The following is a 26,030-nucleotide window of genomic DNA, read 5'->3' on the forward strand; positions in this document are numbered from 1 at the left end:
GACTTAAAAGCGTTATGAGCAAAAGCATTAAGCCCTTCTAGACTAGCTAGATTGAATGCTGTGAAAATAACAATGACAAACTTTACACTGTATCAATTTGCCCGCGCCGGTGGTGTAGTGGTAAGCGTGACTGCTTTCTCACACCCCAATGGGTCTGGGTTCAATCCCAGCCGAGGTCGGTGGGATTTTTCTGAGGCATAAAAATCTCTGGTCACGTCTTCCTTCGGAAGGGAAGTAAAGCCGTTGGTCCCGGCCCATATGTGTTGTGAATGGGTGCGATATCCTACGCAGGTGTGGAAGCTGCCTTCCTGCACATTCGATTGCCGTTAATGGATGGCAATCGATGTTTGTCGGTGATTGGCACTAGATTGCGGAACAGAGACCGACGTTAAATAAAGGAATGAATGAAACTGTATCAATTTAATGCACATGAATTTTAATTAGGTTTGATCAAACAATCCATTGAAGCTCCCCTCAGTGTTTTTTGACGTTTGACAAGTCAGTCTCGTTTGCGAGTAGAATTCGCTAACTGGGCTGCGCTTTTAGCTCCGTTAGCGAACAAGTACTGCATTTAAAACAGAGAAATATTGAATCAGTAATTCAATTCAAGATTCAATTAATCTTCCTTCGGAAGGGAAGTACAGTCGTTGGTCCCCGGTTCATGAGCTGATGGGTCGGTAGGAAGGGTGCAGGTGTGGGAGCTGCCTCCCTGGCGTCGGTAGCATTGGTGCTCAGCACGGAAAACAAATCAAGGAAAAACAAAAGATTCAAGTTACCTAGTGACTCTTTCGACTCATTTGAATTCGTTTTTTTGTTTATCATAAATGTTTATCGCACAACCGGGAAAAATTCTAAAATGCCGGGAAAAACGGGATCAGGAATGGTTTGCTCTTTGCGCTCAATTTGTGAGGAAATAACAAGCCTGCTTCTCATTGGCACACACACAATGTTCTATTGCTAAATTAACCATGTTTTTAATGCTAATTTTGGACTTCAGAAAAGATTCACTGCTTCCAAGCACTAGGAAATGCCGATCCAATGGGTCTTTATTGAATAAATCTTAATTTACAAACTTCTTCCTATTGTTGGTATCTCGCGGAACGAGATGGATCAGTACCTTGTTCCCTTCGCCTTGACTGGCAACACGGAACGCCTCGTGGACGTCCTTCAGCTCAAAGTGATGTGAGGCAAGTGGTTTGATGTCTACATACCCGCTCGCTACAATCTCCAGAGCAGCCGGAAAGCTGTAAAACGACATCCAAAAGTCAGTATATAATTTGAAATTCTCTTCGATCAGGTGCTTACTCATGGTTGAACCGCATGGCCGTTATGATATCGATTTCCCGCGAGATGGCATCCACCATGGGCAATTTAACGTCGTCGTTACCAAGCCCAACGAGGCAGATCTTGCCAGCGTTCCTGGTGGCTTTGATCGAGATTCGAATTCCCGGCTGGGAACCGGTGCATTCCAGAACTCGATCAGCTGGGCCTCCTAGAAGCTGTTGAATTCTTTTCACTAGATCATCCTCCTTATCATCTTTGGTGATCGCGATCACACCCGTAGCTCCTAGCTTCTTCGCTAGATCCAGTCGATGTTTGACCCTAGCCAAATCTAGGACCACAGTCCTCGTAGCACCCATCGCTTTGGCCGCGATCAAGCACATTTGCCCGATCGGACCTGCTCCGAATATGATCACTCTGCTGCCTAAACTAACGTCGACACGACGAGTGGCGTAGACTGCCACCGACAGAGGTTCCAGCATGGCGCCTTCCTCCATCGTGACGTGATCCGGCAACTTGTAGCAACAGTCCGCATATTGTGCGTAGTAGTTCGAACAGTTTCCGTCGTGTTTCTGCGTGGTACAGTGTTTACCATCCAGACAGACATTGTACTTGCCGACCTTGCACAGATCACAAGTGCGACATCCAGCGGCTGGCTCGATCGCAACGCGATCACCTATCGCCAAGTGAGTCACCTTGCTGCCCACTTTCCGTACCACTCCGGACGATTCGTGTCCCAGTACGATGGGTTTGATCAGCATCTGGGCACCGAAGCCACCTTCCTTCAGGAAGTGGATATCGGTTCCACAGATTCCACAGCAATCCACCTCGACGACCACCTCGTTGAAGGCCGGCTCCGGTATGGGACGTTGCTCCAGGCGAAGATCGTTTGGGCCGTGCACTACGGCAGCAAAATTCTGATTAGGTGCCATCGCTAACAGTGGGTGAATGATTGACAACCGGGACTTCTTGCGTTTGTGAGTTTATATAGAAAAGGCCGAGGAAAATCAGTGCACAGTGGTCCAGAAGGGCGAATTTCAGGAAAGTAATAAAAAGTGCTTGAAGATGAAGTTTAATCAATTTGGTTTCTTGAGAGAAGCTTTTAGTTGGAAGAAGGCACATCTGATGAAGGGGTCGTCCATAAATTATACTCCTTGGGATGCCACTTGAAAATACTAACTTTTTTTGACTGACAGTTTTCGATATTGAAATGTTCTACAAAATTGAAGAACTCATCATTTTCATAAACTATGCTCAAGACAGAAATTGAGATATGCAGCATGCTTTATGGAAGCCCCCTTAAAATCGATTTTGTGGCTTTAAATTTTTTGTTTGATTTCCAAGGCATACTATTTACACACAACTTTGTAGAATGCTGTCTTCTAGTACGCTATCTAGTAAACATAAGCCAAATTTCAAAACGGAGCAAATATTTTCAAAGACTACTACCGTGATGATTCTACATAATTTTAATCACAAAAATAGTGGAAGGGCACATTGTTAATTACTGCGTAGTACTTAATCAAATATTGAAATTTTCAGTATAGTTATTCGAAAATTTAACCTTAACTTGTACATTTCATTACTTCCTCACGGAAAACGGTGATTTGAAATTTTACCGACTTTTTTAGCAATTCAAAAATCCAGTATAACAATACTGACTCCTCAAATCTTGTAAAAGCGTGTCTTCTAGAAAATTGTGTGTTTTTGTGAAATTAAAAACAACTTTCCTGGACATAGTATGCCTTGGAAAAAACGATTTTAAGGGGGCTTCCATAAAGAATGCAAATGACACGCTAGCAAATACAGTGGGGGAAATTCGTTTAAACGCAATGTCATTTTTGCGTTTATTTTCAACACAAAAGATCGAGACAAAAAATCAAATATAGTTTGTCATAGCCCATCAGAAGTCTCGTATTTGAGAACACAATTTGAACGGAAGTTCATTGTGGTCTCTGAAAAAATCCAATAAAGGTGATTTTAGAGGGGAAATTCGTTTAAACGCACACTAACGTAAAGCCGCATTGAGCGTACCTATGCTCCTGTTATCTTGCGCATCTGTCATATTTACACTGTATAGCCCTCGTTCGCCATTAACACGAGTTTAAATTTGCGTTGCGCGGTAGTTGTTGCTTGTTTTCGGCAAAATGGGTAAAGGAAAGTATTTAAGCCAGTCGGAGCAAATACTGGTTCAAGAACTCAAAAGTCGCGGTGAGAGCAATCGCAAAATTGCACGTGTGATCCACAGATCGGAAGCAGCAATCAGGAACCTGCTGAAAAAAGGCAAGACGTATGGCGTAAAAAAGAAAACAAAGGGAAATTCGAAGATCACCAACCGTGTCCGAAACCAAATCATACAAATGGGAGACTCTGGAAACTTCTCTGCTGCGCAAATCAAGCAAGAAATGGGGCTTTCCATTTCTAAGAGGCGTGTACGGCAGATTCTACATGGAAGTGGCCACTTAAAGTACACCAAAAAAGCAAAAAACCCAATCTTCAACCGGCCCACATTAGCGCCAGATTGAATTTCGCTAAAAAATACATGTCTTGGACTACGGAATGGGACAATGTTATTTTTTCTGACGAGAAGAAATTCAATTTGGACGGCCCAGACTGCACCGCATATTATTGGCACGATTTGAGGAAATCTCCGCAGGTTAAGTTGAGCAGGAACTTTGGAGGTGGTACTCTAATGTGTTGGGCCGCTTTTTCGATCCATGGAAAGACCCCTATTGCCACCATTTCAACCAGGATGAATTCGGGAAAGTACTTGGAGCTTCTGGAAGATGTTTTGATCCCGTTTACTGAAGACGTTATGCCGGAAAATTTCGTATTTCAACAGGATAATGCAGCAATTCATGTCAGCAAGCAATCTTTGAAATGGTTTTCTGAACGAGACATCAGTCTTTTGGATTGGCCAGCTCGTAGTCCGGATCTAAATCCTATCGAGAACTTGTGGGGCATCCTGGCACGACAGGTTTACAAAGGCGGAAGGCAGTTTAAAACAGTTCGTGAACTTGAGTCAGCCGTAAGAGAAGCCTGGAGCTTGATACCTGATACAACTCTGCAGAAGCTGGTGAAATCAATGCCGAACAGAATTTTCGAAACTATTCAGAAAAACGGAAAGCAAACGAAGTATTAACTATTGTTTATTGTTGATTTTTGAACTGTGAACTCGATTTGATTAATAAAACTAAAAGTGCGTTTAAACGAATTTCCCCCCCAAAATCACCTTTTTTGGGATTTTTTCAAAAGTCATTATGAACTTCCAATCAAATTGTGTTCTCAAATACGAGACTTCTGATGGGCTATGACAAACTATATTTGATTTTTTGTCTCGATCTTTTGTGTTGAAAATAAACGCAAAAATGACATTGCGTTTAAACGAATTTCCCCCACTGTATGCGTCTTGAGCAAAGTTTAACGAAACAATTTTGTAGTCAAAAAAGGGACATCCCAAGGAGTATGATTTATGGACGATCCCTTCATTACATGTGCCTTCTTTCAAGACACCACCTTGAACTTCATCGTCATGCACTTTTTATTTTTGTTTCCTGAAATTCGCCCTTCTGGACCACTGTGTTAGTGGTGGGATCATCCCGGAGATAAACTTTGCGCAGGATGACCTTTTGCGGGTACTTTACGAAGCGGAGCCATAAGGGTGTCGATAGGGACATTTCTGTTGTTGCAGTTGTTTACTTGTTTTGTATTTCGTTATCATTGTGTCATCTTCTGTGGAATGGTTTTGAGTTACAATGAGAAAGCTAGTTCTAGTTTTGTTTGCTGAGAGATTAGCTCCCGTTGTTTATTGTTGGCTGGACTAGCACTTTGAAAAAAAAAAAATCCATCAACATACTGTCTATATTAAGAAATCTTATCAATTTAATTCAATTTGACAATCTTCAAACTACGATTTCCATTTGCTATTCGCACTCGCTGATGATCAAATGCAATGATCGCATGCATGTCGGGTAAATCACACAGAGAGGGCGATTATTTGCGAAAATTGAAACCATCAGGCGTTCCTACCGATCGCGATGCGATCACGTGTTTGTTTGCATGCCTGCTCGTACAACAAAGATGATGCCGGCGGCAATGTATCTCTTTCCATGTCAATCAATGCCTGCATTACGACGCCGGCTTGCATTCTGTATATAGTCGGTAAATAGCCCTTCGAACAGAATCATTCTCACTTGATCGGGCCCCGTGAGAGGAAGTATTTTGAAAACACCCTGTACCAAAATAATGGCGACGAAAACCAACATTGGAGCGGTGATCCATGGCGTTGAGGATATGCGAATGGTAAGATCTCTGTATGGTGTGTAAGGTCACTCTAAAGGAGCAATTTCTCTTTCCAGGAGCAAGTCCCGATTCCAACACCGCGTGACAATGAGGTCCTTGTGGAGATGGACTGCGTTGGAATCTGCGGAACGGATGTTCACGTACTGACTCATGGAGGCTTTGGCGAGTACGTGCTGAAGAAACCCATGGTCATTGGACACGAGTCGTCCGGAGTGGTGATCGGCGTCGGTAAGGGAGTCAAGCGTCTCAAGATCGGTGATCGCGTCGCGTTAGAACCGGCCATCGGTTGTAAGGTGTGTAAATTATGCAAAGCCGGGCGGTACAACCTCTGCCCGGATGGAATCTACAGTGCCACTCCTCCGATCCATGGAACGCTCCAAAACTACTACACCCACCCGGAGGATTGTTGCTTCAAGCTACCGCCGAATGTGACCATGGAAGAAGGTGCTCTGCTGGAACCGTTAGCCGTTGGGGTCCATAGTTGTCGCATCGCAGACATTCAATTGGGTTCTAATGTTTTGATTCTCGGTGCTGGCCCGATCGGGATGGTAACGGTACTGGTAGCGAAAGCCATGGGTGCCGGTAAAGTCTGCGTTGTCGATCTAGTCCAAAGCAAGCTGGACATTGCCAAGGAAATTGGTGCGGACTACACCCTGCAGATCCAGAAGGGCGATAAGGAAGATGTGCTTGTCAAGAAGATTCACGGTCTCATGGGATGTGTTCCGGATATCTCGATCGAATGTACCGGTGCAGAGCCGTGCGTTCGTATGGCTATCTTGGCCACGGAAATCGGCGGAGTCGTCACGTTGGTTGGCATCGGGTCGACCAACATGAACCTCCCTATCACGATCGCACTGGTTCGGGAGATCGAAATACGATCCGGATTCCGGTATGCCAATGCCTACCCGCCAGCACTTGCCATGGTGGCCAATGGAACGATCGACGCAACCCGCTTGATAACGCACCATTTCAATCTGAACGATTCGGTCGATGCATTCAAAACGGCTCGCTATGGGCTGGAAGGTGCGATCAAGGTCATGATCCACTGTCAGCCCCGCAATAAAAACAATCCGGTAAAGAAGCTGTGAAAAATAAAAGCAATCTGTTGTTGTTGTTGATTTGCTGCACTTAGTGTTAGTGGAGAATAATAAAGTGTGTATATAATGGTGGCCTGTATGACATGATATGAATTATCTCATTTTACCGACATGCGAGGAGGTAGTTAAGTCGATAGGGGCTCGTTTAGAGTTGTTGATTGTAATTTACTGGAACGGGGAAAATTATGTCATTTGCGCATTATCAGCCAGTTTTTATTGCCGATGACTTGCGAGTGGGGTTAATTGCGCGATTTAAACGGCAAGAGCCTAGGTACGCTGTTGATGAAGAATAAAACTTAATTTGATTCTCAGGGTTTAGAAAAGTAACAGAGTTCAACAATGTCTCATTTTACAATTCTTGTTTGGTTGAATTGTTTCATGAGATAACACCTGCTTTTTTCGCGACAGTTGGATAAAAATCTACACAAGTGAGCATTAATGTTCAGACCTTTTCTTGCTCTTATTTGAATGTAACACAGGAATTTAAGGCTTATATAGCAGCGAATATAAGGACCCATGTAATGCGATTGCGGGTCATAATAGACGACAGATGTTACGTTACGTTTTAACTGAGTAATTCGTAAATAGCATACTGGTAACTGTCATGTATCTACTTTAACGTAATGTATCTACTTTAACGTTCTTATTCTGATTGCTTAAGGAAACCTATTTGAGAGTGAATAGCGCTCCAATCACAGTTCAGAACAGGAAAAGCAAGACAATTACCATTGCCAGCCACGCCCATCTTCTCCGCTACGGGGAAAGGAAGGACATCGTTGATGTAATATCTATTTAACTGGAGCTCAGCGACTCACCGACGCCCCCATAGATGCTAACGAATTGGATAATTGTGTAGTAGATATGTCAGGATTTGCTTAAGCAGGCAATGCGACCATAATAATTGTTTTATTTTGGAGGAGCCGGGGAGTAAACCCACGATCCTCTACTCAGTAAACAAAAGCGGTAGCAACCAAGCTAATCGAGCTCTTCAATTAAAATTTTGGGACCTTTGGTAAAGTTTTTAGGAATACTGATTCAAATACCGTTCCGATTCAAATTTCGGACGATTCAAATTTCGGACACTTTCATTTTTAATTAAATATTACATCCAGTTAGAAACAAAGTAATAATGTTAGATGATCGTGGAGGGCACTAGTCAAAAAAAATTAAAATTTACAAGACATGTGGATCATATTCGACCGAGATAATCAACTTTTAAAAGTGTCCGAAATTCGAGTTTAAGCGTCCGAAATTTGAATCGGCACGGTATAATGTAAACGATTCGAAAGGAAGAGTCTCACCCGAATCAAAATTTCTTACATAAGGATTCATGGAAATGATGCTCAAATAGGGGAAATGACGGCTTCGGCATGACAGACTATTTTCGGCAACCCAAATTGAAACACTATTTTCACTGGATTTTCTTTCGAAAACATTTCGCTGAATGCATGCAAACGATTCTTTATGCTTTCAGCTTCAATTTGACTATATTTTTACTACTGAGAAAAAGCAATCTAGTAGGGTTTTCTTGAAATGAAACACACGCACTCAGCGAATCCAAACACATAAAGCAACCAACGATACAGATAAAACGGTTGCTACGACTACCATGACAAACTCGCTCTGTAACAAAGCTCGATCCGAGTGGTAGAAGGATAATGATATATTGCTTGCCTGCTTTGTTGCAATATACACGGACGAGGACATAGCTTGATATGAATCGGGAAAAGACATAACAAAAAAATTCCCATTAACACACGTGTATCATCTTCGGCTTTACTTCGTGAAGCAGCTTGCCAACAATTTGCTCGTTTCCTTCTACCGCCCCGAATGAGTTGGGTCGCACGAGCTGCTTGTCATGAAAAAGAACGGTGAAGATTATATCATTATTGTTTTCCACTTCTGACATAGCGTTATTATTCGGTTCGTTGATCGCTTGTTATTTTGTCATTTGGAGATATTTTTGATTCCTTGCACGCACTACAAATTGTAGCTGATTTCGAGTTGCCGATAATAGAACAGCAGATTTACATGCAGTTCAAATGGAACGGTTGCCGAAGAAAAACTGGTTGCCGACAATACTCGCTCTCACTAGAGAAGTTTGGAGCTTTGTAAGAGCGTTTCAAAACAGTTTTTGACAATTCTTTCGACTGAAATTGTTAGAGCAGCTGGCAGCAAAAGATTGTAAACAAACCAATACTGCATATGTGTGCGAAAAAGGCTATAGAAAGAAGGTCGATGCTTAGGTTGCCGAGAATACGTAAATTCCCATATATGAAAGTAGAAAAAAGATCAATCTCACTAAATCAGCCTAAGTGAACCCTTAGTAAGCATCCCTGTCACGTTTGGTGTAGCAGTACCGATCATATACGGTCTGCCTTACGAGGATCAATCGTCTGGTTGGATGTAGTCGATTGTGTAAGTGGCCACATTTAGGGTGTAACCAGTGGTGTGTCTGTCTGTCTGAGATTTGGAGATTGTCGCGATTAGTTTTTCGTATTTTATCGAGGGGGGCGACACATAAAATCTCAAGTCTAGATGCTCAACAAATCTCACACTAGCGAATCAATCTTCGAAAAATCTTCTTTCATTGCTCGCATCTACTTGCATTGCGCATCATCTTTTTGCAGGAAATCTTCAGAATCGTCATCAATCTTCTTTCTATCTACTCAGCGTGCGCGCAGCTAGCCACAGCAAAACACAATCTTTTCTGTATCGTAGATAAAGTCGTCCCCCTCGTATTTTATGTATAACAATATGCCAAGGAAAGGTTTGAATACAATCCACCAACACCACCTGTTGGAGACAACTACCTAGCGAAGTACCCCTACTACTTCGTACACCGCTGGGCTCGTACGTATAGTCGCTATATTCATAGTCTGGCGGATAGAATTTTGATCTATCAAAAAGCGGAACCAATTCAATATATTTTAAACCAACAATTGAAAAAGCACTATCAACTTTTATAAACAAAACGTTGATTATTCTGTCCTCGCCAATCGAACGCAAATTACTAGCATCATCGGATAGGGGAAACTTTCCTCAACCCAAAGATGGTGTTAGTTTGCGTAGGCGAGCCTTGAGTCACGAGAAAAGGGTTTCCGAAGTTTTGTTCGCAATAGCTGATGTGCTCTTTTCTGTTGTTGGTCGTGATTTGATCGATTGGTTCCGCTATTTGACAGCTCAATTGGTTCCCGAGATTCTATCCGCCAGACTATGAATATAGCGACTATACTCGTACGTGGCAGCTTCGACTGCCACCCTGCGATGTCATCATGCGCATCGACACACGCAAACACAAAAATAGTTGTCACCAGATAAATGAATAAAGTTGGACCAGTTCTTGTTTACTTTTATTACGTTAACACACGTTTCAACATTCCGGTTCCAATATCACCGTTTTGTTGTATCCCGCGATACTGTTCCGCTTAGGCGGACAACGGCCACCGCCACATCACGGAAATGTTCCGCCAACAGCAAGAGGTTATGCAGAGACAGCAGGAAGCTATGCAACAGCAGCAGTTGGCCTTCAACTGGAGCAACAGGAGCAGCTCATGCGCAACATCATGACGTCGATCCAGGTGCAGTTGCCACCGAATCCGGAGGAGGAGTTCCACCTAGATCCGGATGGCAGCGTGACGTTCGCTGCTTGGTACAAGCGGTACGAAGATTTGTTTGAGAAGGATGCCAGCCGTCTTGACAAGGAGGCGAAAGTACGCTTGCTGATTCGTAAGCTAGGAATGTCCGAACACGAGAGGTATGTAAACTTTATTTTACCTAAAATACCGAAAGCTTTTTCATTTGAGGAGACGGTGTCGAAGCTAACCTCGTTGTTCGGGGCATCCGAGACAGTCATTAGCCGCAAGCAGGCATGGAAAATCATTTGCATTCATTTCGTGCATTCATTCACATTCATTTGATCCTAACTTTTTTCAACAACAGAATTTCGCAGGTTTTGTTATTAACTACAACTTTTGTTAACAGCTCAAATCCGTATCTCTTATGCATGACGAACCAGAGCGAACAGAAGCCACTACTGTTTTTTAGTGAATGTATTTTACAATCACTGAAAAACAGTAACAAGTTCTGCCCACTTTAGTTAGTGATGCATAAGAGATACAGATTTGAGTTTTGGGCAAAAGTTGTAGCTAATAACAAAACCTACAAAAGCTCTATACATCATTTTGTGGAATGCTGTTGATGAAAAAAGTTAGAGGCAAATGAATGTAAATGATTTTCCATGCCTGGCCGCAGGTATCGCTGCCTACAGATCTCGAAGCAGCCTGGAGAGGACTATGTCACGTACGCTTGCCGGTTAAACAAGTCGTGCGTGGAGTTCGAACTTACGAAGCTGTCGGAAGAACAGTTTAAATGTCTGGGATGCGGAAGTTCGAACCAGGCTTTTGACGCGTATCGAAGAAAAGTGTGATGTGACGTTGGAGCAATTGTCGGAGGAGTGCAAGCGCTTGCTGAATTTGAGGCACGACGCAGCAATGATCGAGGATCAGACTGGCTGTGTGAAAGCGCTAAAATCCAGACAGCATCCTGGAATGTTCCCAGCACGTCAGCCCAAGCAGGGCTCGAAAGACGGCTTTGATTCCAGAAGCAACGCGAGTGGGCCCAAATCAGCTTGTTGGCTCTGTGGTGCTAATAACTATGCCAGGGATTGTTCGTGTAAGAACCACAAATGTAGGTGATTGTGGTACGGTCGGACATAAGGAGGGATACTGCCACAGTGCTGGGAAAGCGAAGTTCAGGAGGTTCGATCGACGAAAAGGAAACGCCGCTGCGAAGGTGGGACGGTGAATGCCTGTAGTGCAACGAAGTGCAGGAAGTCTGTACCTGTGAACGGTTCGCCTGCAACTAGACACAGGGTCTGACATCACCATCGTTTCAATGGGAACGTGGCGCAAAATCGGAAGCGCGATACTGTTCCGCTTAGGCGGACATCGGCCACCCTGTAGAAGTGCGGGAATCGAAAACCACCCATCACCTACAAAATCACCCACTGAACAGTACGCAGCAACACCACTAAACCATATGAAGTTCATCTACCTACCACCAGATGGCACTGTTAACTGGATTTGGATGCCATTATGAGGTGGCAATAAGACGGATGGCACATCGAGGGGGAGGGAAAATAGGTCAGCCGCCATAGTAGAGAATCATTTACTTGGCGATACTCAACAGCGATACTTCGTAAATTATAAATTATCAAGTTTGAAATTCAATAAGAACCATGAGGACGGGAAAGAAGTGAAGAAGGAGTGCGAGGTGCAGAACCATCCAGAACTCTGTAGTTTACCGCTGGAAATTCATTCACGGCGTGGTCAGACACCGCAGTGTCCGTCATTTGGCATACGGTGTGGTTAGATCCCGAGCATATTTCGATACCAAGGTATCCGGGAACACAAACCAAACGGGATAGCGAGAAGATAAAGAGATGCCACGAGGATAGCGAGAAGATAAAGAGAGAGAAAGAGAGATAGAAGAGCCGTCGCGGAGTACTACCAAAGTACGCGATCGGCTTGAGAACCAAGTCGAGGGTTCAAAGTCCAAGGCAAGGAACCGACTGGAGTGTGATAAGTGAAGAAAAGTGCCCAGAAGGAAGCTGAGAAAGGTGAAGGAGTGGCTGTGGAAGGACCAACAGCGGGCCCACGCTGAAGAACAAGAAGAAGAAGAGACGTTAGGCGAAACGAGGTAGGAGATATACAGTAAGGAAGTGGGACGAAAGTGAGAAGAATAAAGTTACCTGTAGCTAAACAAGAAATACAGTGGGAGTTTGTTGTGTGTGCTAGATATTTGAGTGTTTCCTTGATATTCAAGAGCGTATGCCGATCCTGAGGCAGTGTAAACGTTGTCTCATTAGTACTGGTCAGGGAGTGCCCCACCTGTTACAAGGTTCAGAACTGCAACTTGCATCTCCTTGAAGTGAACACGAAGAACGATGGGACGTCACGAGTCCGATGGAGGTTTCTCCTCACTTTTGAAACCGCTTGTTAACGGCAAGCCGCAGGGAGGCACGTAGAACCAGTATACGTTCGGGGATGGGATGCAGCACTCGTAAGAATTTCACTCTCTTTAAACTTTTAGTCGTTAAACAAGCTTCAGTCATTTTGACCGGATCAGTAACCGAAGATATACCTATGTGAAAAAAAACCGAAGAAAAAACGAATGTTATTTCAAACGCACAGCCTACTTACTAATCGTATAATTTGGGCAATTTTCGCCCTTTTGAAAAATTATTCGTGTGTGTTCATGTTTAACGAAAAGCCAAATTAATTTCCTTAAACCTTGCAATTTACAGTTTACAGAAAGTCAACCCTAATAAACGAGCACCATACATGAACGATACCATAAATCGTGCCATCGTACCACATATTGTTGGGATGATAACCCGAATAGGTTGTTACGCACTCCTTATGGTTATCGTTTATGCGGGAAACCACTAAATGTTTGGTACCTAAATAGGCAAGCTTGCCTATAGTACCTAGGTACTATATGATTCTACTTTCATGCCTAACCGCTTGATGAGAATATTTGTTTAAGGAACAAAAATTGATACTTAAAGAGCTGCATAGACATAATCACCCCTATTCTGTATTTCGTTTCGAACGAAATTCTAATACAAAAAAATATTTTTTTGTATGAGAACTTCGTTCGAAACGAAATACAGAATAGGGGTGAATATAGCTTCAATTTCCAAAGAACCGGAGATCTAGCGAGGGAACGTGAAATGGCCGATCTGAACATTGTTTGGTGATTGCTTCCAGAATGGTCTTACTCCAGGACGAATGTTTTGGGCGGATCGTCCAAAATCTGGACGACCACTCCAGACCATTCTGGAAGGTTGCCAAGATCCTAAAGACGTACCCCAAATCCATTCCGTCACTCAAAGATGAATATGATGACGATCGGCTCATAATCACCCCTCAGGAGAAAGCAAATGCTTGGCTCCATTATCCAAAGTCCGCTCGAAGATCTGGTTGCGCGATGCATACTCAACCTTGATTCCTCCCCTTGTGCTATCCCTCCGGAGGATAGGATCTTAGTGGAACACATTTCCTTAGCACTGAAATGCACCAAAAACATGAAGGTCCCTGGGTTCGACGGAATATTCAACCTAGTGTTGAAAACCCCCACTTTCCAAACATGTGGAAGACAGCGAAAATTATACCTATCCGCAAACCCGGGAAGGACCCAACATTAGCTTCAATCTACATATCGATCAGCCTTCTTTCAGCGCTGAGCAAGCTGTTTGAGAAAACTGATCCTCAACCGCCTGAATAAGTTTGTGGAACAACACAACATCTCCTTCCGGAACAGTTTGGGTTCAGGAAGGGGCACTTCAAAAATCATCAGCTAGTACGGGTGATGAATAGCATCCGAAGTTAGACGTCGAAAAGGTGTTCGACAGTGTGTGGCACGACGGACTTGTACACAAGCTTTGCAACTTCAACTTCCCATCATATCTTATGAAAATCACCCGTAACTACCTTCAGCAAAGGTCGTGGAGGGCATCGTTGAATGGCTGCGTTTCAAGCACTTTCTCCATCCCAGCAGGTGTTCCACAAGGACGTCTGTTGGGCCCTACGATTCACTGCATCTACACTTCCGACATTCCCCCCCTCGGAGACGGTTGCGTGTTCTTCCTGTTCGCAGATGATACTGTAATAGCCGTCAAAGGAAGGATGCCTCGCGAAATAACTAACAAGCTCCAACGATGCCTTGATGCCTTTGCTGATTATGCCTCCAAATCACAAACTATGATGTTCCTCCATCGGCAATCGCCCAAACTAAAACCGGTTCCCTCCTGTACTGTAATCAGCTCCGGTGTGGGAATCATATGAACAGACTCACAGGATCCAGGTCGCTCAGAATAGAGTGCTGAGCATGATACTTGATCGTCCCTTTGACACAAGAATTTCAGACCTATATCAAGAGGCGAACGTTCCTAAATTGGATTTTAAAATTGCTGGCATTAATACTAGGTTTTTGCAGAAATGCAACTCATCATAACATGGTTTGATAAGCAATTTGTATATAGTAGGCAAGGTGTGTATAGTAATTATAGGTTAGTTGAAGTTGTAAATAGTAGTTGTAAGTATTCTCCTCATTCCAATTTAAAACAAAACAATGCCATTCTCTAAAACAGGCCTGACTTTTTTTGTTTTTTGTTTATTAATTTATTTGATAAGGCTCAACCGAATTAACTTTACAGAGCCGAGGATTCTTGTTCACTATACAATACATCTTAAAACTATAGTCATTTTATCTTCCGCTATCCAATAAGCCTCCTCCACCAGAACGGGAGCCGCTTCCAGTGGTTTCATTGTATGGCAGATTCGCCAACGGGGGTCAGAGCGCTTCCATTGCAGCAATGGACGCAAAACGTGGTCAGCACTCACACACTTATCACTAAACGGTTGCTTTCCAAAGTTGACGACGCATCGACCGAAAGAACTGCTGATGAAGAACAATGAGGAGGACCACACAACGGTTGCTGCCGAGTAAACAGACAATCGCGTGACACACATTAAGAGTGGTCTGGTTCTGTCGACAGCCGAGTGAACACTGAAAAAACAGACCTGATGGGTCTAGGAACTATAATAATTAAAAACGTTCGACGTAAACCATACAAATTCATATAAAGATCATTTAAAGTAAAAAATATACTGTATATCAATCAGTCACTAACAGTAAACAGTCTGAGCCTGTGTTTGAAGAAAAAAGGAACACTTTGAAGGACAGTGATTTAGTGCTGTAATACACAGTTTCATTTCTGTTAAGGTAAGCTTGTTGTTCAATAAAAATTGAACTCGAAAAAAATGCAACACTTTCTTTTGGGTATAACTTTTTATTGCATGGGTAAAAAATGATGGAATTTTGAGTAAAACTAGTTTAGAATGTAATGCTTACATGTGAAAAATCTGTCAAGTGGTTATCAAGATGGCTTCCAAGCAAGAAGTGCTTCGACAAAAAATCATGGGAGCGGTCGTGGAAAATCCAGGCCAGTCCCACAGGTGGATCGTGAAACAGTTTGGAATCGGCCATTCGACCGTGTCCCGTGTGGTGAAATCGTTCAAGGAGACCCAGAAGTCCCAGCGGTGAGCTGGCAGCGGAAGAAAATCGAAGACTACTTCAAGCGCAATCCGAACTTTTCGATTCGGAACAAACAGAATACGTTGGCCAAATCCCGCTCCAGGAAGCTGTATCGCGAGTGGTTGGTGCAGTTGAAATGCATCGTAATGGACGATGAGACGTACATTAAAGCGGACGCCAAGCAGATCCGTGGGCTGCAGTTTTTCGTCGGCAAGTCCCGCCTGGACGTTCCGGAAGAAGAAGGTCGACAAATTTGCCAAGAAATACTTAGTGTGGCAGGCGACCTGTGGGTGCGGAAAATTCAACAAGCCGTATAAAACGACCGGCACCATCAACGGCCAAATATATAAAGAAGAATGCCTCCAGAAGCGCCTGCTGTCCTTCCTCCGGCCCCGCGGGCACCATAAAGGTAACTCTAAGACTAGAAGGTCCCGAAGAAATGTGCTCAACTTTTTGGCTCAGCTCTGGTACTCTCTTCGGTCCCAAGCTAATCGATGCACCCCTCGAAACATAGGAAAATCCACGAACCCCTTATTTTATCTGTCAACCTTTCATAGCGAATCAAAACAAACAGAGTGTAGTACTAGAATTTATACTAGAATGGGGTACGTTAAACGATTTGGTGACACTCTGGTTTGGCCGGATCTGGCATCGTGCCATTACGCGAACCCGGTGATGGAGTGGTACTAAGCCAACGATGTTGTTTTTGTACCGAAGGAGGCAAATCCGCTAAACTCGCCAGAATTTCGCCCAATACAAGAATTCGGGGCGATTGTAATCTTGAACCATATTATCTATTGCGTAAATGTTACTTATTCATTTAACTATATTCTTTTGCACTTGTAATAATATTTTTATGATTACCTTCTTAGAAATTAAAAAAAAACTCTGCCAAGACGGGCGCCGTACATTAAATTTACGTTGACTGTATGTCTGTTCGTCCATCTCACTCAACTGATTGGTGTTAATTCACAAACTTAACCTTATTATTAGTATCTCTCGGAGCGAGGTGTATCAGAATTTTGTTTCCCTCCCCTTTGCTGGCAACACGGAACGCCTCGTGGACGTCCTTCAAATCGTAGTGATGTGAGACGAGTGGCTTGATGTTCACATATCCGGTCGCTACAATCTCCAGGGCAGCTGGATAGCTGTAATTCAAACAGAACAGTACCATAAACAATGCAATAAGTACCCAATTCCGCATACTAACTCGTGATTGTACCGCATAACTGTTATAATGTCAATTTCCCTTGAAATGGCATCCACCATCGGTACATTGATGTTGTTGTTCCGAAGCCCAATGAGGCAGACCTTGCCAGTGTTTTTGGTTGCAAGTATCGAAATCCGAATTGCCACCTCATAGCCGGTACATTCCAGAAATCGATCTGCTGGTCCATCTAGCATTTCATAGATTCTATTCACCACTTCCTCCTCCTTGTCATCTACGTTGATTGCGATCGTACCCGTAGCTCCTAGCTTCATCGCTAGATCAAGTCGTCGTTGAGCTCTAACCTGGTCCATGACTACAATCCTCGTAGCACCCATCGCTTTGGCTGCAATCAAACACATTTGCCCTATCGGACCTGCCCCGTAAATGACCATTCTGCTGCCTAGACGAATATCGGCACGGCGAGTGGCGTAGACTGCCACCGCCAGTGGTTCCAACATGGCGCCTTCCTCCATCGTGACATGATCCGGCAACTTGAAGCAACAGTCTGCATATTGTGCGTAGTAGTTCGAACAGTTTCCGTCGTGTTTCTGCGTGGTACAGTGCTTACCATTCAGACAGACATTGTACTTACCGACCTTGCACAGACCACATGTGCGACATCCAGCGGCTGGCTCGATCGCAACGCGATCGCCAATCTTCAAGTGAGACACCTCACTACCCACTTTCCGTACCACTCCGGCAGACTCGTGTCCCAGTACGATGGGTTTGATCAGCGTCTGGGCACCGAAGCCACCCTGCTTCAGGAAGTGAATGTCGGTTCCACAGATTCCACAGCAATCCACCTCGACGACCACCTCGTTGAAGGCCGGCTCCGGTATGGGACGTTGCTCCAGGCGAAGATCGTTTGGGCCGTGCACTACGGCAGCTTGATTCTGGTTCGGTGCCATCGCGAACTGTTTACAAATTGGTGATCCAGCTTCTGCCGTAGGTTTATATAGAAGTTTTTGAGGCGACTAGTGTGATCATCCCAAAGATAAGCTTTGGGCAGGATGACCTTTCTTTAGTTTATTTGAAGCGAGGGTTTTGAAATTGATTATGACTGAGAATGTTAAATTGAGGACAGTGTTCCGGTTATGCTGATATACGCATGAACTAGAAAAGGCACACTGGTCTACGATCGGTAGCTTTTAAAAAATTGAGGGTCTGCAGAGTGGGATTATATTTAAGACCTGTCCTTAATTTGAACATCAATAAGCGTCGGTTAAATATTTTTTTCAATGGTGTCCAAATTTGAACGTGCCCAAGGCGTGTTGTAGCAATTGTTTACTTGCAGGGAAATTCCGCACCAGTCAAAATTTGACAAATATAATATAATATTATTACATTGTCATCCTTCTCGGCGGTGGTATTTTTCCAGTTCACGAGTACATCTGGTTGATTCTGATTATTTCGAAGCTTTGTTTTTATTGTCGTCTGGAAATTATATATGTAGGTGATTGATGATTAGTTCACCCGAAACATCACCACGATGGAACGTGTCTGGAAGTGTGATTATATTTAATGAAGTCACATGACTGTCTGGGGGTTACTCTCCTTCTTTTGTCATGTAGCCTAACCAATCGCCTATTTGACCAGTTCCAGGCAAAATAGTGTAAAAATTATAATTTTGAATCGATGTTTTCCGATTTGTATGCAACTTGCGGAATTTAGTGTTATGGGAATTATTCACATTTTCACTAAAATTTGGCCATTTTGTATCTTTTAAATTTTTCAAAATACCATCTTTAAAATTTTTCAAAAAATTGTAGCAAGGAAACGGCATTTCTGATCGAGACAAAGTTATAGAGAAAATCAATATCTTGTTGGAAAAATTAAACAAAAAGTAAAACTCATAAAAAATGTTAAACCCAAATATCGTAAAATGTCCTTGCCCAATTAATTTTTGTTTTTAAAAAAAAAAAGCTTATAAAAAATACAAACTTTTGCAATGTTCAACATTATGGACGATTGAAAACTGATTAAAATCTCCAAAAGATCCTAAATGGCAAAATTTTAACAACAATGTGAATCATTGTCGATAGCAAACAATTATGCAAAGTTTCATGGAAATCGGAGAAGGTCGAGTTTTTCCGATTCGTCATTTGGCGTGGTTTCATATCTTATCATGCTTATGTCTCTGATTCCTTTGATTTCACTGATTTATCTGCGTTCTAAAATTTATTTTGCTGAATTCAGATTTCATACATCTCTGATTTATGATTTTTCTAATTTCTCTGAATTCTCTGGCGTCACAAATTTTCCTGATTCCTCTGATTTATTTGATTTCTGTGAATTCTCTGATTTCTCGAATATCACAATATCACGAATATATTACAAATATCACTGATTTCTGATTTCTATAGTTTCTCTCATCTCTCTGATTTCACCAATTTGCGTATTGATCGTTTTTTTCTGATTCATTTGATTTAAGATTTATTTGATCTATTTCTAATTCCTCTCATGAATGATTTCTCTGATTTTTCAAATGTCTCTTATTTGATCGGCGGCAAATCAGCGGATACAGACACCTAACCAAGGCAGAACACTTGACTACAGTTTTCTCTACATGCGAACGGAAGAGGAGCTTTTCATCGAAGAACATTCCGAGATAGGTTACTTCGGCAGACCGCTCAACCCTTGTGCCATCCATGATTACAGTACAAGATGGAGCCGGTTTCAGTTTGGGCGATTGCCGATGGAGGAACATGATCGCTTGTGACTTGGAGGCATTGATTTTGATTTTCCACATGGTGGCATAATCAGCAAAGGCGTTGAAGTTTGTTCGTTATTTCGCGAGGCATCCTTCCTTTGACGGTTATTAGGTACTGCAGCGTGACGTCACGAATGAACTCAGTGTTAATCGGCTGAATCTTTTTGACAGTTCAGTGGTACTGTTTACAAGCACTTAGTCGTTTTTTCGAAAAAATATATTCTAAAATTTCCGAATTTTAACATGAAAATTGTCGAGGAACAGCGCGTTGAAAGGATGTTGCTCGTGGACATTGCAGAAGTGTGGTTTACATCTCACTGCAGTCTGAAAAATTATCGAGAAAATCCACCCAAGAAAAAATCGACTAAGTCCACGTAAACAGTACCACTGAACTGTCATCAGATTGAGGTTAACCCCGACGGCGCAAAACCTAATTGCGGTATTATCTGCGAACAGGAAAAACAGGCAACAGTCGCCGAGGGGAGGAATGTCGGAAGTGTAAATACTGTAAAGCAAGGGGCCCAGCAGACTGCCTTGTGGGACTCCTGCTGGGATGGGAAACGTGTCTGAAAGACAACCATTCGACGATACCTTAAACGACCTTTGCTGGACGTAGTTACGGGTGATTTTAACCAGATGTAATGGGAAGTTGAAGTTACAAAGCTTGTACACAAGTCCGTCATGCCAAACATTGTCAAACGCCTTTTCAACGTTACTTTGTTACTTCGGATGGTATTCATCACCCGTACTAGCTGGTGATTGGTGGAATGTCCCTTTCTGAATCCAAACTGTTCCGGAAGGAGAATGTTATTTTCCTCGACAAACTTGAGCAAACGATTGAGAATGAGTTTCTCGAACAATTTGCTCAGCGCTGAAAGGAGGCTGATTGGTCTGTAGCTTGAAGACATTGTTGGATCCTTACCGGGTTTGCGGTTGAAGATAGCGGCTATAAGAGACTGCACTTTTATGCTGAATCTCTTCAAGATCAAGTTGAATATACCGTCACACCCGGGAGTCTTCATGTTCTTGGTACATTCCAGGGCTGAGCAAATCTGTTGTACTCTAATCATACCCGCCGGAGGCACAACACAAGGGAAGACATCTAGGTTTTGAACGCATTGCGCAACGTGATCAACGAGCGGACTTTGGATAGTCGAGTCAAGCGAGATGCTTGCCGATCGCATTTGCTTTCTCCTGTGATTAAAAGCCGATCGTCATCATTTTCGACTCTGAGAGGTGGAACGGGTTTGGGATGAGTTTTCAGGACCTAGGCTACCTGCCAGAATGGTCTGGAGCGGTCGTCCAGATTCTGGACAACATGCCCGAAACTTTCATTTCGGAGTGAGTCCATTCTGGAAGCAATCTGCTTGTTCAGATCGGCCATTTCACTTTTTTGCCCAGATCTCGAGTTCTCTGAAACTGGCGTCTATGAACATTTCTCAACCGAATCAATAATTGGATGTGTTAATCAATAGCAACAAACTTACCCCTCACAGGAACTTGTCGAACGTATGTCTCGTCAGCCATGGATATGGTCTGTTGGAGTCCTTCCAACGTCCGGTCGATGCCATCTACGGTGTCGAGCGGTGGATTTTCATCGATGTTGCTGTCCACCATACATACGTCCGTACTGCATGGTGGTAGTCTTTACACAGGCAGCTTCTAGCAGGAACCACGTTGACACCGATTTCGGCCACCACCGGTTGGTGGTCGGAGCTGAGATCGTTGTGCGCCTCCGGTTTGGATAGTCCGATGTTCGACAGGAAAAAGTCCAGGCTGGAGGGATTTCCCACCGGAGAGATAAAAAGTTGGTTCGTCCGGACAGTGTACAGTCCATGTTGTGCGAGGTCGAACAATAGTCTTCCGTTCGGGTTCCGCTGGTAGTTCCTCCAAGCTTCATAGCGGGCATTCAGGTCGCCTCCAACGATGAATCGGGAGCTAGTACGAGTGATGGCGGACAGGTCGTTCTTGAAGTGGATGCCTAGGCCGTTGCTTGTGGTACACCGGCGTGGGCAGTAAACAGCGATAAACCGGACGTTTCCAGTTGGTGATTCCACCTCCACACTAACGGCCTCGATGATAGAAGTGCGGATCAAGTCGGATAATTTTGTGGTCAGGCAACCAGAAGCTGTCACCGGACTTTAGGTTGGTCTCGTTTAGAAGACCCACGTCGATGCTAAGCTTGCGGAGGAAGTCGGCAAGCTCAATCTGCTTAGCTCTTACAGAACAAGCGTTCCAGGTAGCGATGTTTAGCGGCTTGGATCTGTTCGGGCTTATTGCGGCACTTACGTAGAGCACCGGTCATGGCCTCAGTTCATCCGCTGAGAAAAGATCGTAATTATTGGTTCGAGCTGTTGGTTGTCTCCAGAATCCAGGGGGGATGGAGAGCTTTGTCCAGCAGACGATCCAGACGTCTCTTGAGGGGGCGCGGATTGCACCCTTGCATTCGCTTGTCCATGCAGAGGCGGAAAGTGCTCCGCCCTGAAAGCCGGGGCCTTATCCTTCCTTCGTGCTAGTTGATTGTTGGTGTACGCCTGTTTTCTGATGCGCTTGAAATCCTCGCGTTTAGGGCACTGCTTGTTGGATTGTTGGTGAGCACCACCACAGTTGGCGCATTTGAATGCCACGGCTCCATCCGCAGGGCAGTCGGAAGTGGCGTGATCTTGAGCGCAAGTGCCGCAGCGTGGCTTAATTTTGCAGTTTCGGGTGCCGTGTCCGAAGTTCAGACACCGTTGGCACTGAGTCACATCGCGATGGCCACCACGGTATGGCTCCCAGCGGACGGTTATGGAATTGCTGGAGCGGATGGCTTTCAGCGCGTTGAGCGTCACCGTTCCCTTCTGAAAGTGTACCATGAAAAGGCAATCCGGATACGCCTTCACATTTTCGTCCTTCCCCAGCTTGTACCGGTCCCTGATTTCAGCTTCGATAAACTTCGGGTCGAAGTTAGGTAGGCCCCTGATGACGACCTTGAACGGTTTCTCACCGGAAATGTCGTGGGTGAAGAATTCCACCTTGGAAGTCCTCAGGTGGGTGACGACCAAGTCATACCCCGCTTGGTGCCGACTCTGGCCAACTTGTATTCGGTTTTAACGCCCAGCGTCGCTAGATCCGCGATGAGCTCATTAAGATGGGCATTTTTTACTACCAATGGAGGTAGCTTCACTTTTGCCGCACTCGGGCCAGCAGAATTTTCGTTGTCGATGGCGTCGCCGAAATCACCGATGTCGCTGGCCTTCGTCGCTGTGACGTCATCACGTCCACTCGCACCATCGGACTGGCCTTGGTTTTTCTTCCTCTTCTTGGATCGTTTCACCGTGGCGGAGGTGATATACCCAATATTGGTGGGAAGAGTAGCGTACATATAGGTACCACAGACAAACAGACATAACACTCGCAAGTTGTTCATCGAACAAGCATTTAACGGTCAATTTAAAAGTATCATAATTGGTAGTACCGCCACCTGTGGCGCGCATAGTCAATTCCCTTGCGTTTGACGTTTACACACTGCCATCTGTTCAGCATAGTGCCCACCACAGTGTACTCAACAGATGGCGGTAATGTTTTAGCGACGATGTTTTACAGTGAGAAATATGCAATGTGTTATGTCTGTTTGTCTGTGTAGGTACACTCGTGCCACCCTTCTCCGCTTTCTCACGGAGCCTGCTCTGGGAGCGCTGTATTCTCATCACACGATGCGACCGACACTACTGACGACGCGAATAAACGTTTGGAATAAACTATCGAACAACTCGACAGAGCGAGCAAAAACCGGACTGAACTGCTTGACGGACAAGCAGAGAATCATCGAGAGGAAGCGGTTCTCGGGAAGACAATGTTAGCCTCCCACGGTCCCCTGACGGTGACGAAATCGAGATGTTCGACGAGTTTGTGTATTTGAACTCACTGGTGACGGGTGTTTAATCGGTTAATTGCCCTTCGAACGTCATCATTCCCACTCGAACGAAGCTTCCCTGGAGTCCTCTGAAAATCTGCCCAATCTTCTCTGTGCTTATCTAAGTGTTTGCGAGGTTTCCTTGGATTTCCCTGACGTTCGTTCAAGTTATCTGAAAATTAGAAGTTTCTCTGAAGTTCGCTGAACTTCTGTCAATAGAAACCTTAACAGAATATATTTACAGTTCTCCTGGGCATCTGTGTGACTTCCCGGGATTTCTCTGAAAATATCTTAAACTTCTGTGAAGTTTTGCTTAAGTGTTTCTGAGCATTTCAGTTGGGTTATTCAAAGTCTAAGTTTGATGTACTTGCTTTATTCACACTAAAACCAGCAATCAATACGAAACTAACGATTTTAAATTAGCTCGCTACTTGACTAGCCTATTGGTCCCAAACAAATCGATTAACGTACCCCATTCTAGTCAACAATCAATACGAAACTAACGATTTTAAATTGGCTCACCACTTTAGTAGCCTATTGGTCCCAAGCAAACGATTAACGTACCCTATTCTAGTTGAAATTCTATTACTACACTATGTTTGTTTTGATTCGCTATGAAAGTTTGACAGATAACATCAGGGGTGTGTGGATTCATGCAGAACATGCAGGGGTGAGTGAAATAGCTTGGGACTGCTTGGGACCGTTGTTCTGGTCCTGAGTGAGCCAAAAATAATAATGATTTTCTTCGGGACCCAGTGGTCTTAGAGTTACCTCTATGTTCTAGTCGAAATTCTAGTACTACACTATGTTTGTTTTGATTCGCTATGAAAGTCTGACAGATAAAATGAGGGGTTCGTGGATTTTCCTATGTTTCGAGGGGTGCACCGATTAGCTTGGGACCGAAGATAGTACCAGAGCTGAGCCAAAAAGTTGAGCTCGTTTCTTCGGGACCTTCTGGTCTTAGAGTTACCTCTATGCTAAAACCGGGAATGGGAAAATGTTAATAAAATCAAATTTCAGTTTTTTTTATAAAAAAAAAAGCCGAATTTGTAAGGAATTACGACACGATTCTGTAATGTGGTCGTCGGAATACTTTTCAAATTCAAAACAATATGTCACTTTTTCGACCCAGGCTCCTCCAAAATAAAACAATTACCATGGTCGTATCATAGAGATAACTCTAAGACTACTGGGTCCCGAAGAAAATCATTATTATTTTTGGCTCACTCAGTACCAGAACAACGGTCCCAAGCAGTCCCAAGCTATTTCACTCACCCCTGCATGTTCTGCATGAATCCACACACCCCTGATGTTATCTGTCAAACTTTCATAGCGAATCAAAACAAACATAGTGTAGTAATAGAATTTCAACTAGAATAGGGTAGGTTAATCGTTTGCTTGGGACCAATAGGCTACTAAAGTGGTGAGCCAATTTAAAATCGTTAGTTTCGTATTGATTGTTGGTCGTATCGCCTGCTTAAGCAAATCCTGACCCATCTCCTACCCAACTATCCCAGAGACGATGTTATATAAGAGACGCACGGAGAAAATAAAAGTGAATCTGGTTGCACGGCCAACTAATTTATTTTTCTGCAAGATTTGGCAGCCTGCAATTTTGTGTTTACTTCAAGTGACTTTTGATCTTGATCTTTGTTACAGAGCCTGTGTAGATGTATTTCGTTGTGCTGGAGCAAATATTTCGTGAGAAAATAACGAGAATACAGCTGTTGAATAACAATAATATTCCCTGTCCAATTTCACTTGTCATACGCAAACTTAATTATAATTATTTAAATATCAACAGTTAACCAGCGTCTGGCTGAAAATCTCCTTAATAAAGTCAACCAACCTCAACAATTAAATTCAACCCCGATCTCAATACTTCCCACGCTTTTCTTCGTGAAGTGCTCGTGTTTATTTACATTGCTCGATTGGAACCGCGTTTGACGGTTCGATTGGAACTTTTGGCTTCAGTTGTAACCGTTCTGTTACAAAGGTTCAAAACATTTTTTTTAAATATGCACCATGTGATCGAGCATTCAAATAAATTTGTGTAACACTTGCGGTGAAACCCACTGGGCAGACGATACGGCCATGCTTAACGGCCGACTGCTGAATAAGGCGCGCATGGCCGCGGCAAAATGGTGACACGGAGTCACAGGTGATGAGCTGAAGGGTTCTGCGATGCTTAGAGAACGACCATCGTTCACTTTATCTCAGGCGACCGTGTAGACCAGAAGTGTCTGTGGAATACATTTTAACAGAATACAGTGCGAGTAGTGAATCAAGGTGAAGTGTAAATCACCAATTCAGCTGATTCAGGTAAAGTCGAAGTCATCCTCTAGATTGGTCCAAGGCACTAATGGATGTTACCTCCTTCTTTTCAACCAATCAAATGGTTTTCTGGTTGGCGAGTCAAGGACCGCCATTGCA

The 26,030-nt window shown here is 43.7% G+C and overlaps 3 protein-coding genes across 3 annotated transcripts; 1 reads left to right on the plus strand and 2 right to left on the minus strand.

Moving 5' to 3' along the window:
- Nucleotides 1–1,044: 1,044 nt before the first annotated feature.
- LOC135715834 (sorbitol dehydrogenase-like) lies at nucleotides 1,045–2,251 on the minus strand. The gene is made up of 2 exons (XM_065238854.1): nucleotides 1,306–2,251; nucleotides 1,045–1,244 (listed from the first exon to the last, which is right to left on the minus strand). The coding sequence occupies exons 1-2, from the start codon at nucleotides 2,211–2,213 to the stop codon at nucleotides 1,061–1,063; spliced, it is 1,092 nt and encodes a 363-aa protein (XP_065094926.1). The 5' UTR covers nucleotides 2,214–2,251; the 3' UTR covers nucleotides 1,045–1,060.
- Nucleotides 2,252–5,463: 3,212 nt separating this feature from the next.
- LOC135717033 (sorbitol dehydrogenase-like) lies at nucleotides 5,464–6,680 on the plus strand. The gene is made up of 2 exons (XM_065239049.1): nucleotides 5,464–5,583; nucleotides 5,640–6,680. Exons 1-2 carry the CDS (start codon nucleotides 5,527–5,529, stop codon nucleotides 6,669–6,671), a joined length of 1,089 nt encoding a protein of 362 aa, XP_065095121.1. The 5' UTR covers nucleotides 5,464–5,526; the 3' UTR covers nucleotides 6,672–6,680.
- A 10,070-nt stretch (nucleotides 6,681–16,750) lies between these two features.
- Nucleotides 16,751–17,917, minus strand: LOC135715850 (sorbitol dehydrogenase-like). Its single transcript, XM_065238855.1, has one exon. It carries the CDS (start codon nucleotides 17,898–17,900, stop codon nucleotides 16,938–16,940), a length of 963 nt encoding a protein of 320 aa, XP_065094927.1. The 5' UTR covers nucleotides 17,901–17,917; the 3' UTR covers nucleotides 16,751–16,937.
- Between the last annotated feature and the right edge of the window lie 8,113 nt (nucleotides 17,918–26,030).

The sequence above is a fragment of the Ochlerotatus camptorhynchus genome, unplaced genomic scaffold, assembly GCF_037179485.1.
Source record: "Ochlerotatus camptorhynchus isolate MF236.1 unplaced genomic scaffold, CSIRO-AGI_Acam_v1.1 ptg000046l, whole genome shotgun sequence".
Taxonomy (NCBI): Eukaryota; Metazoa; Arthropoda; class Insecta; order Diptera; family Culicidae; genus Ochlerotatus; species Ochlerotatus camptorhynchus.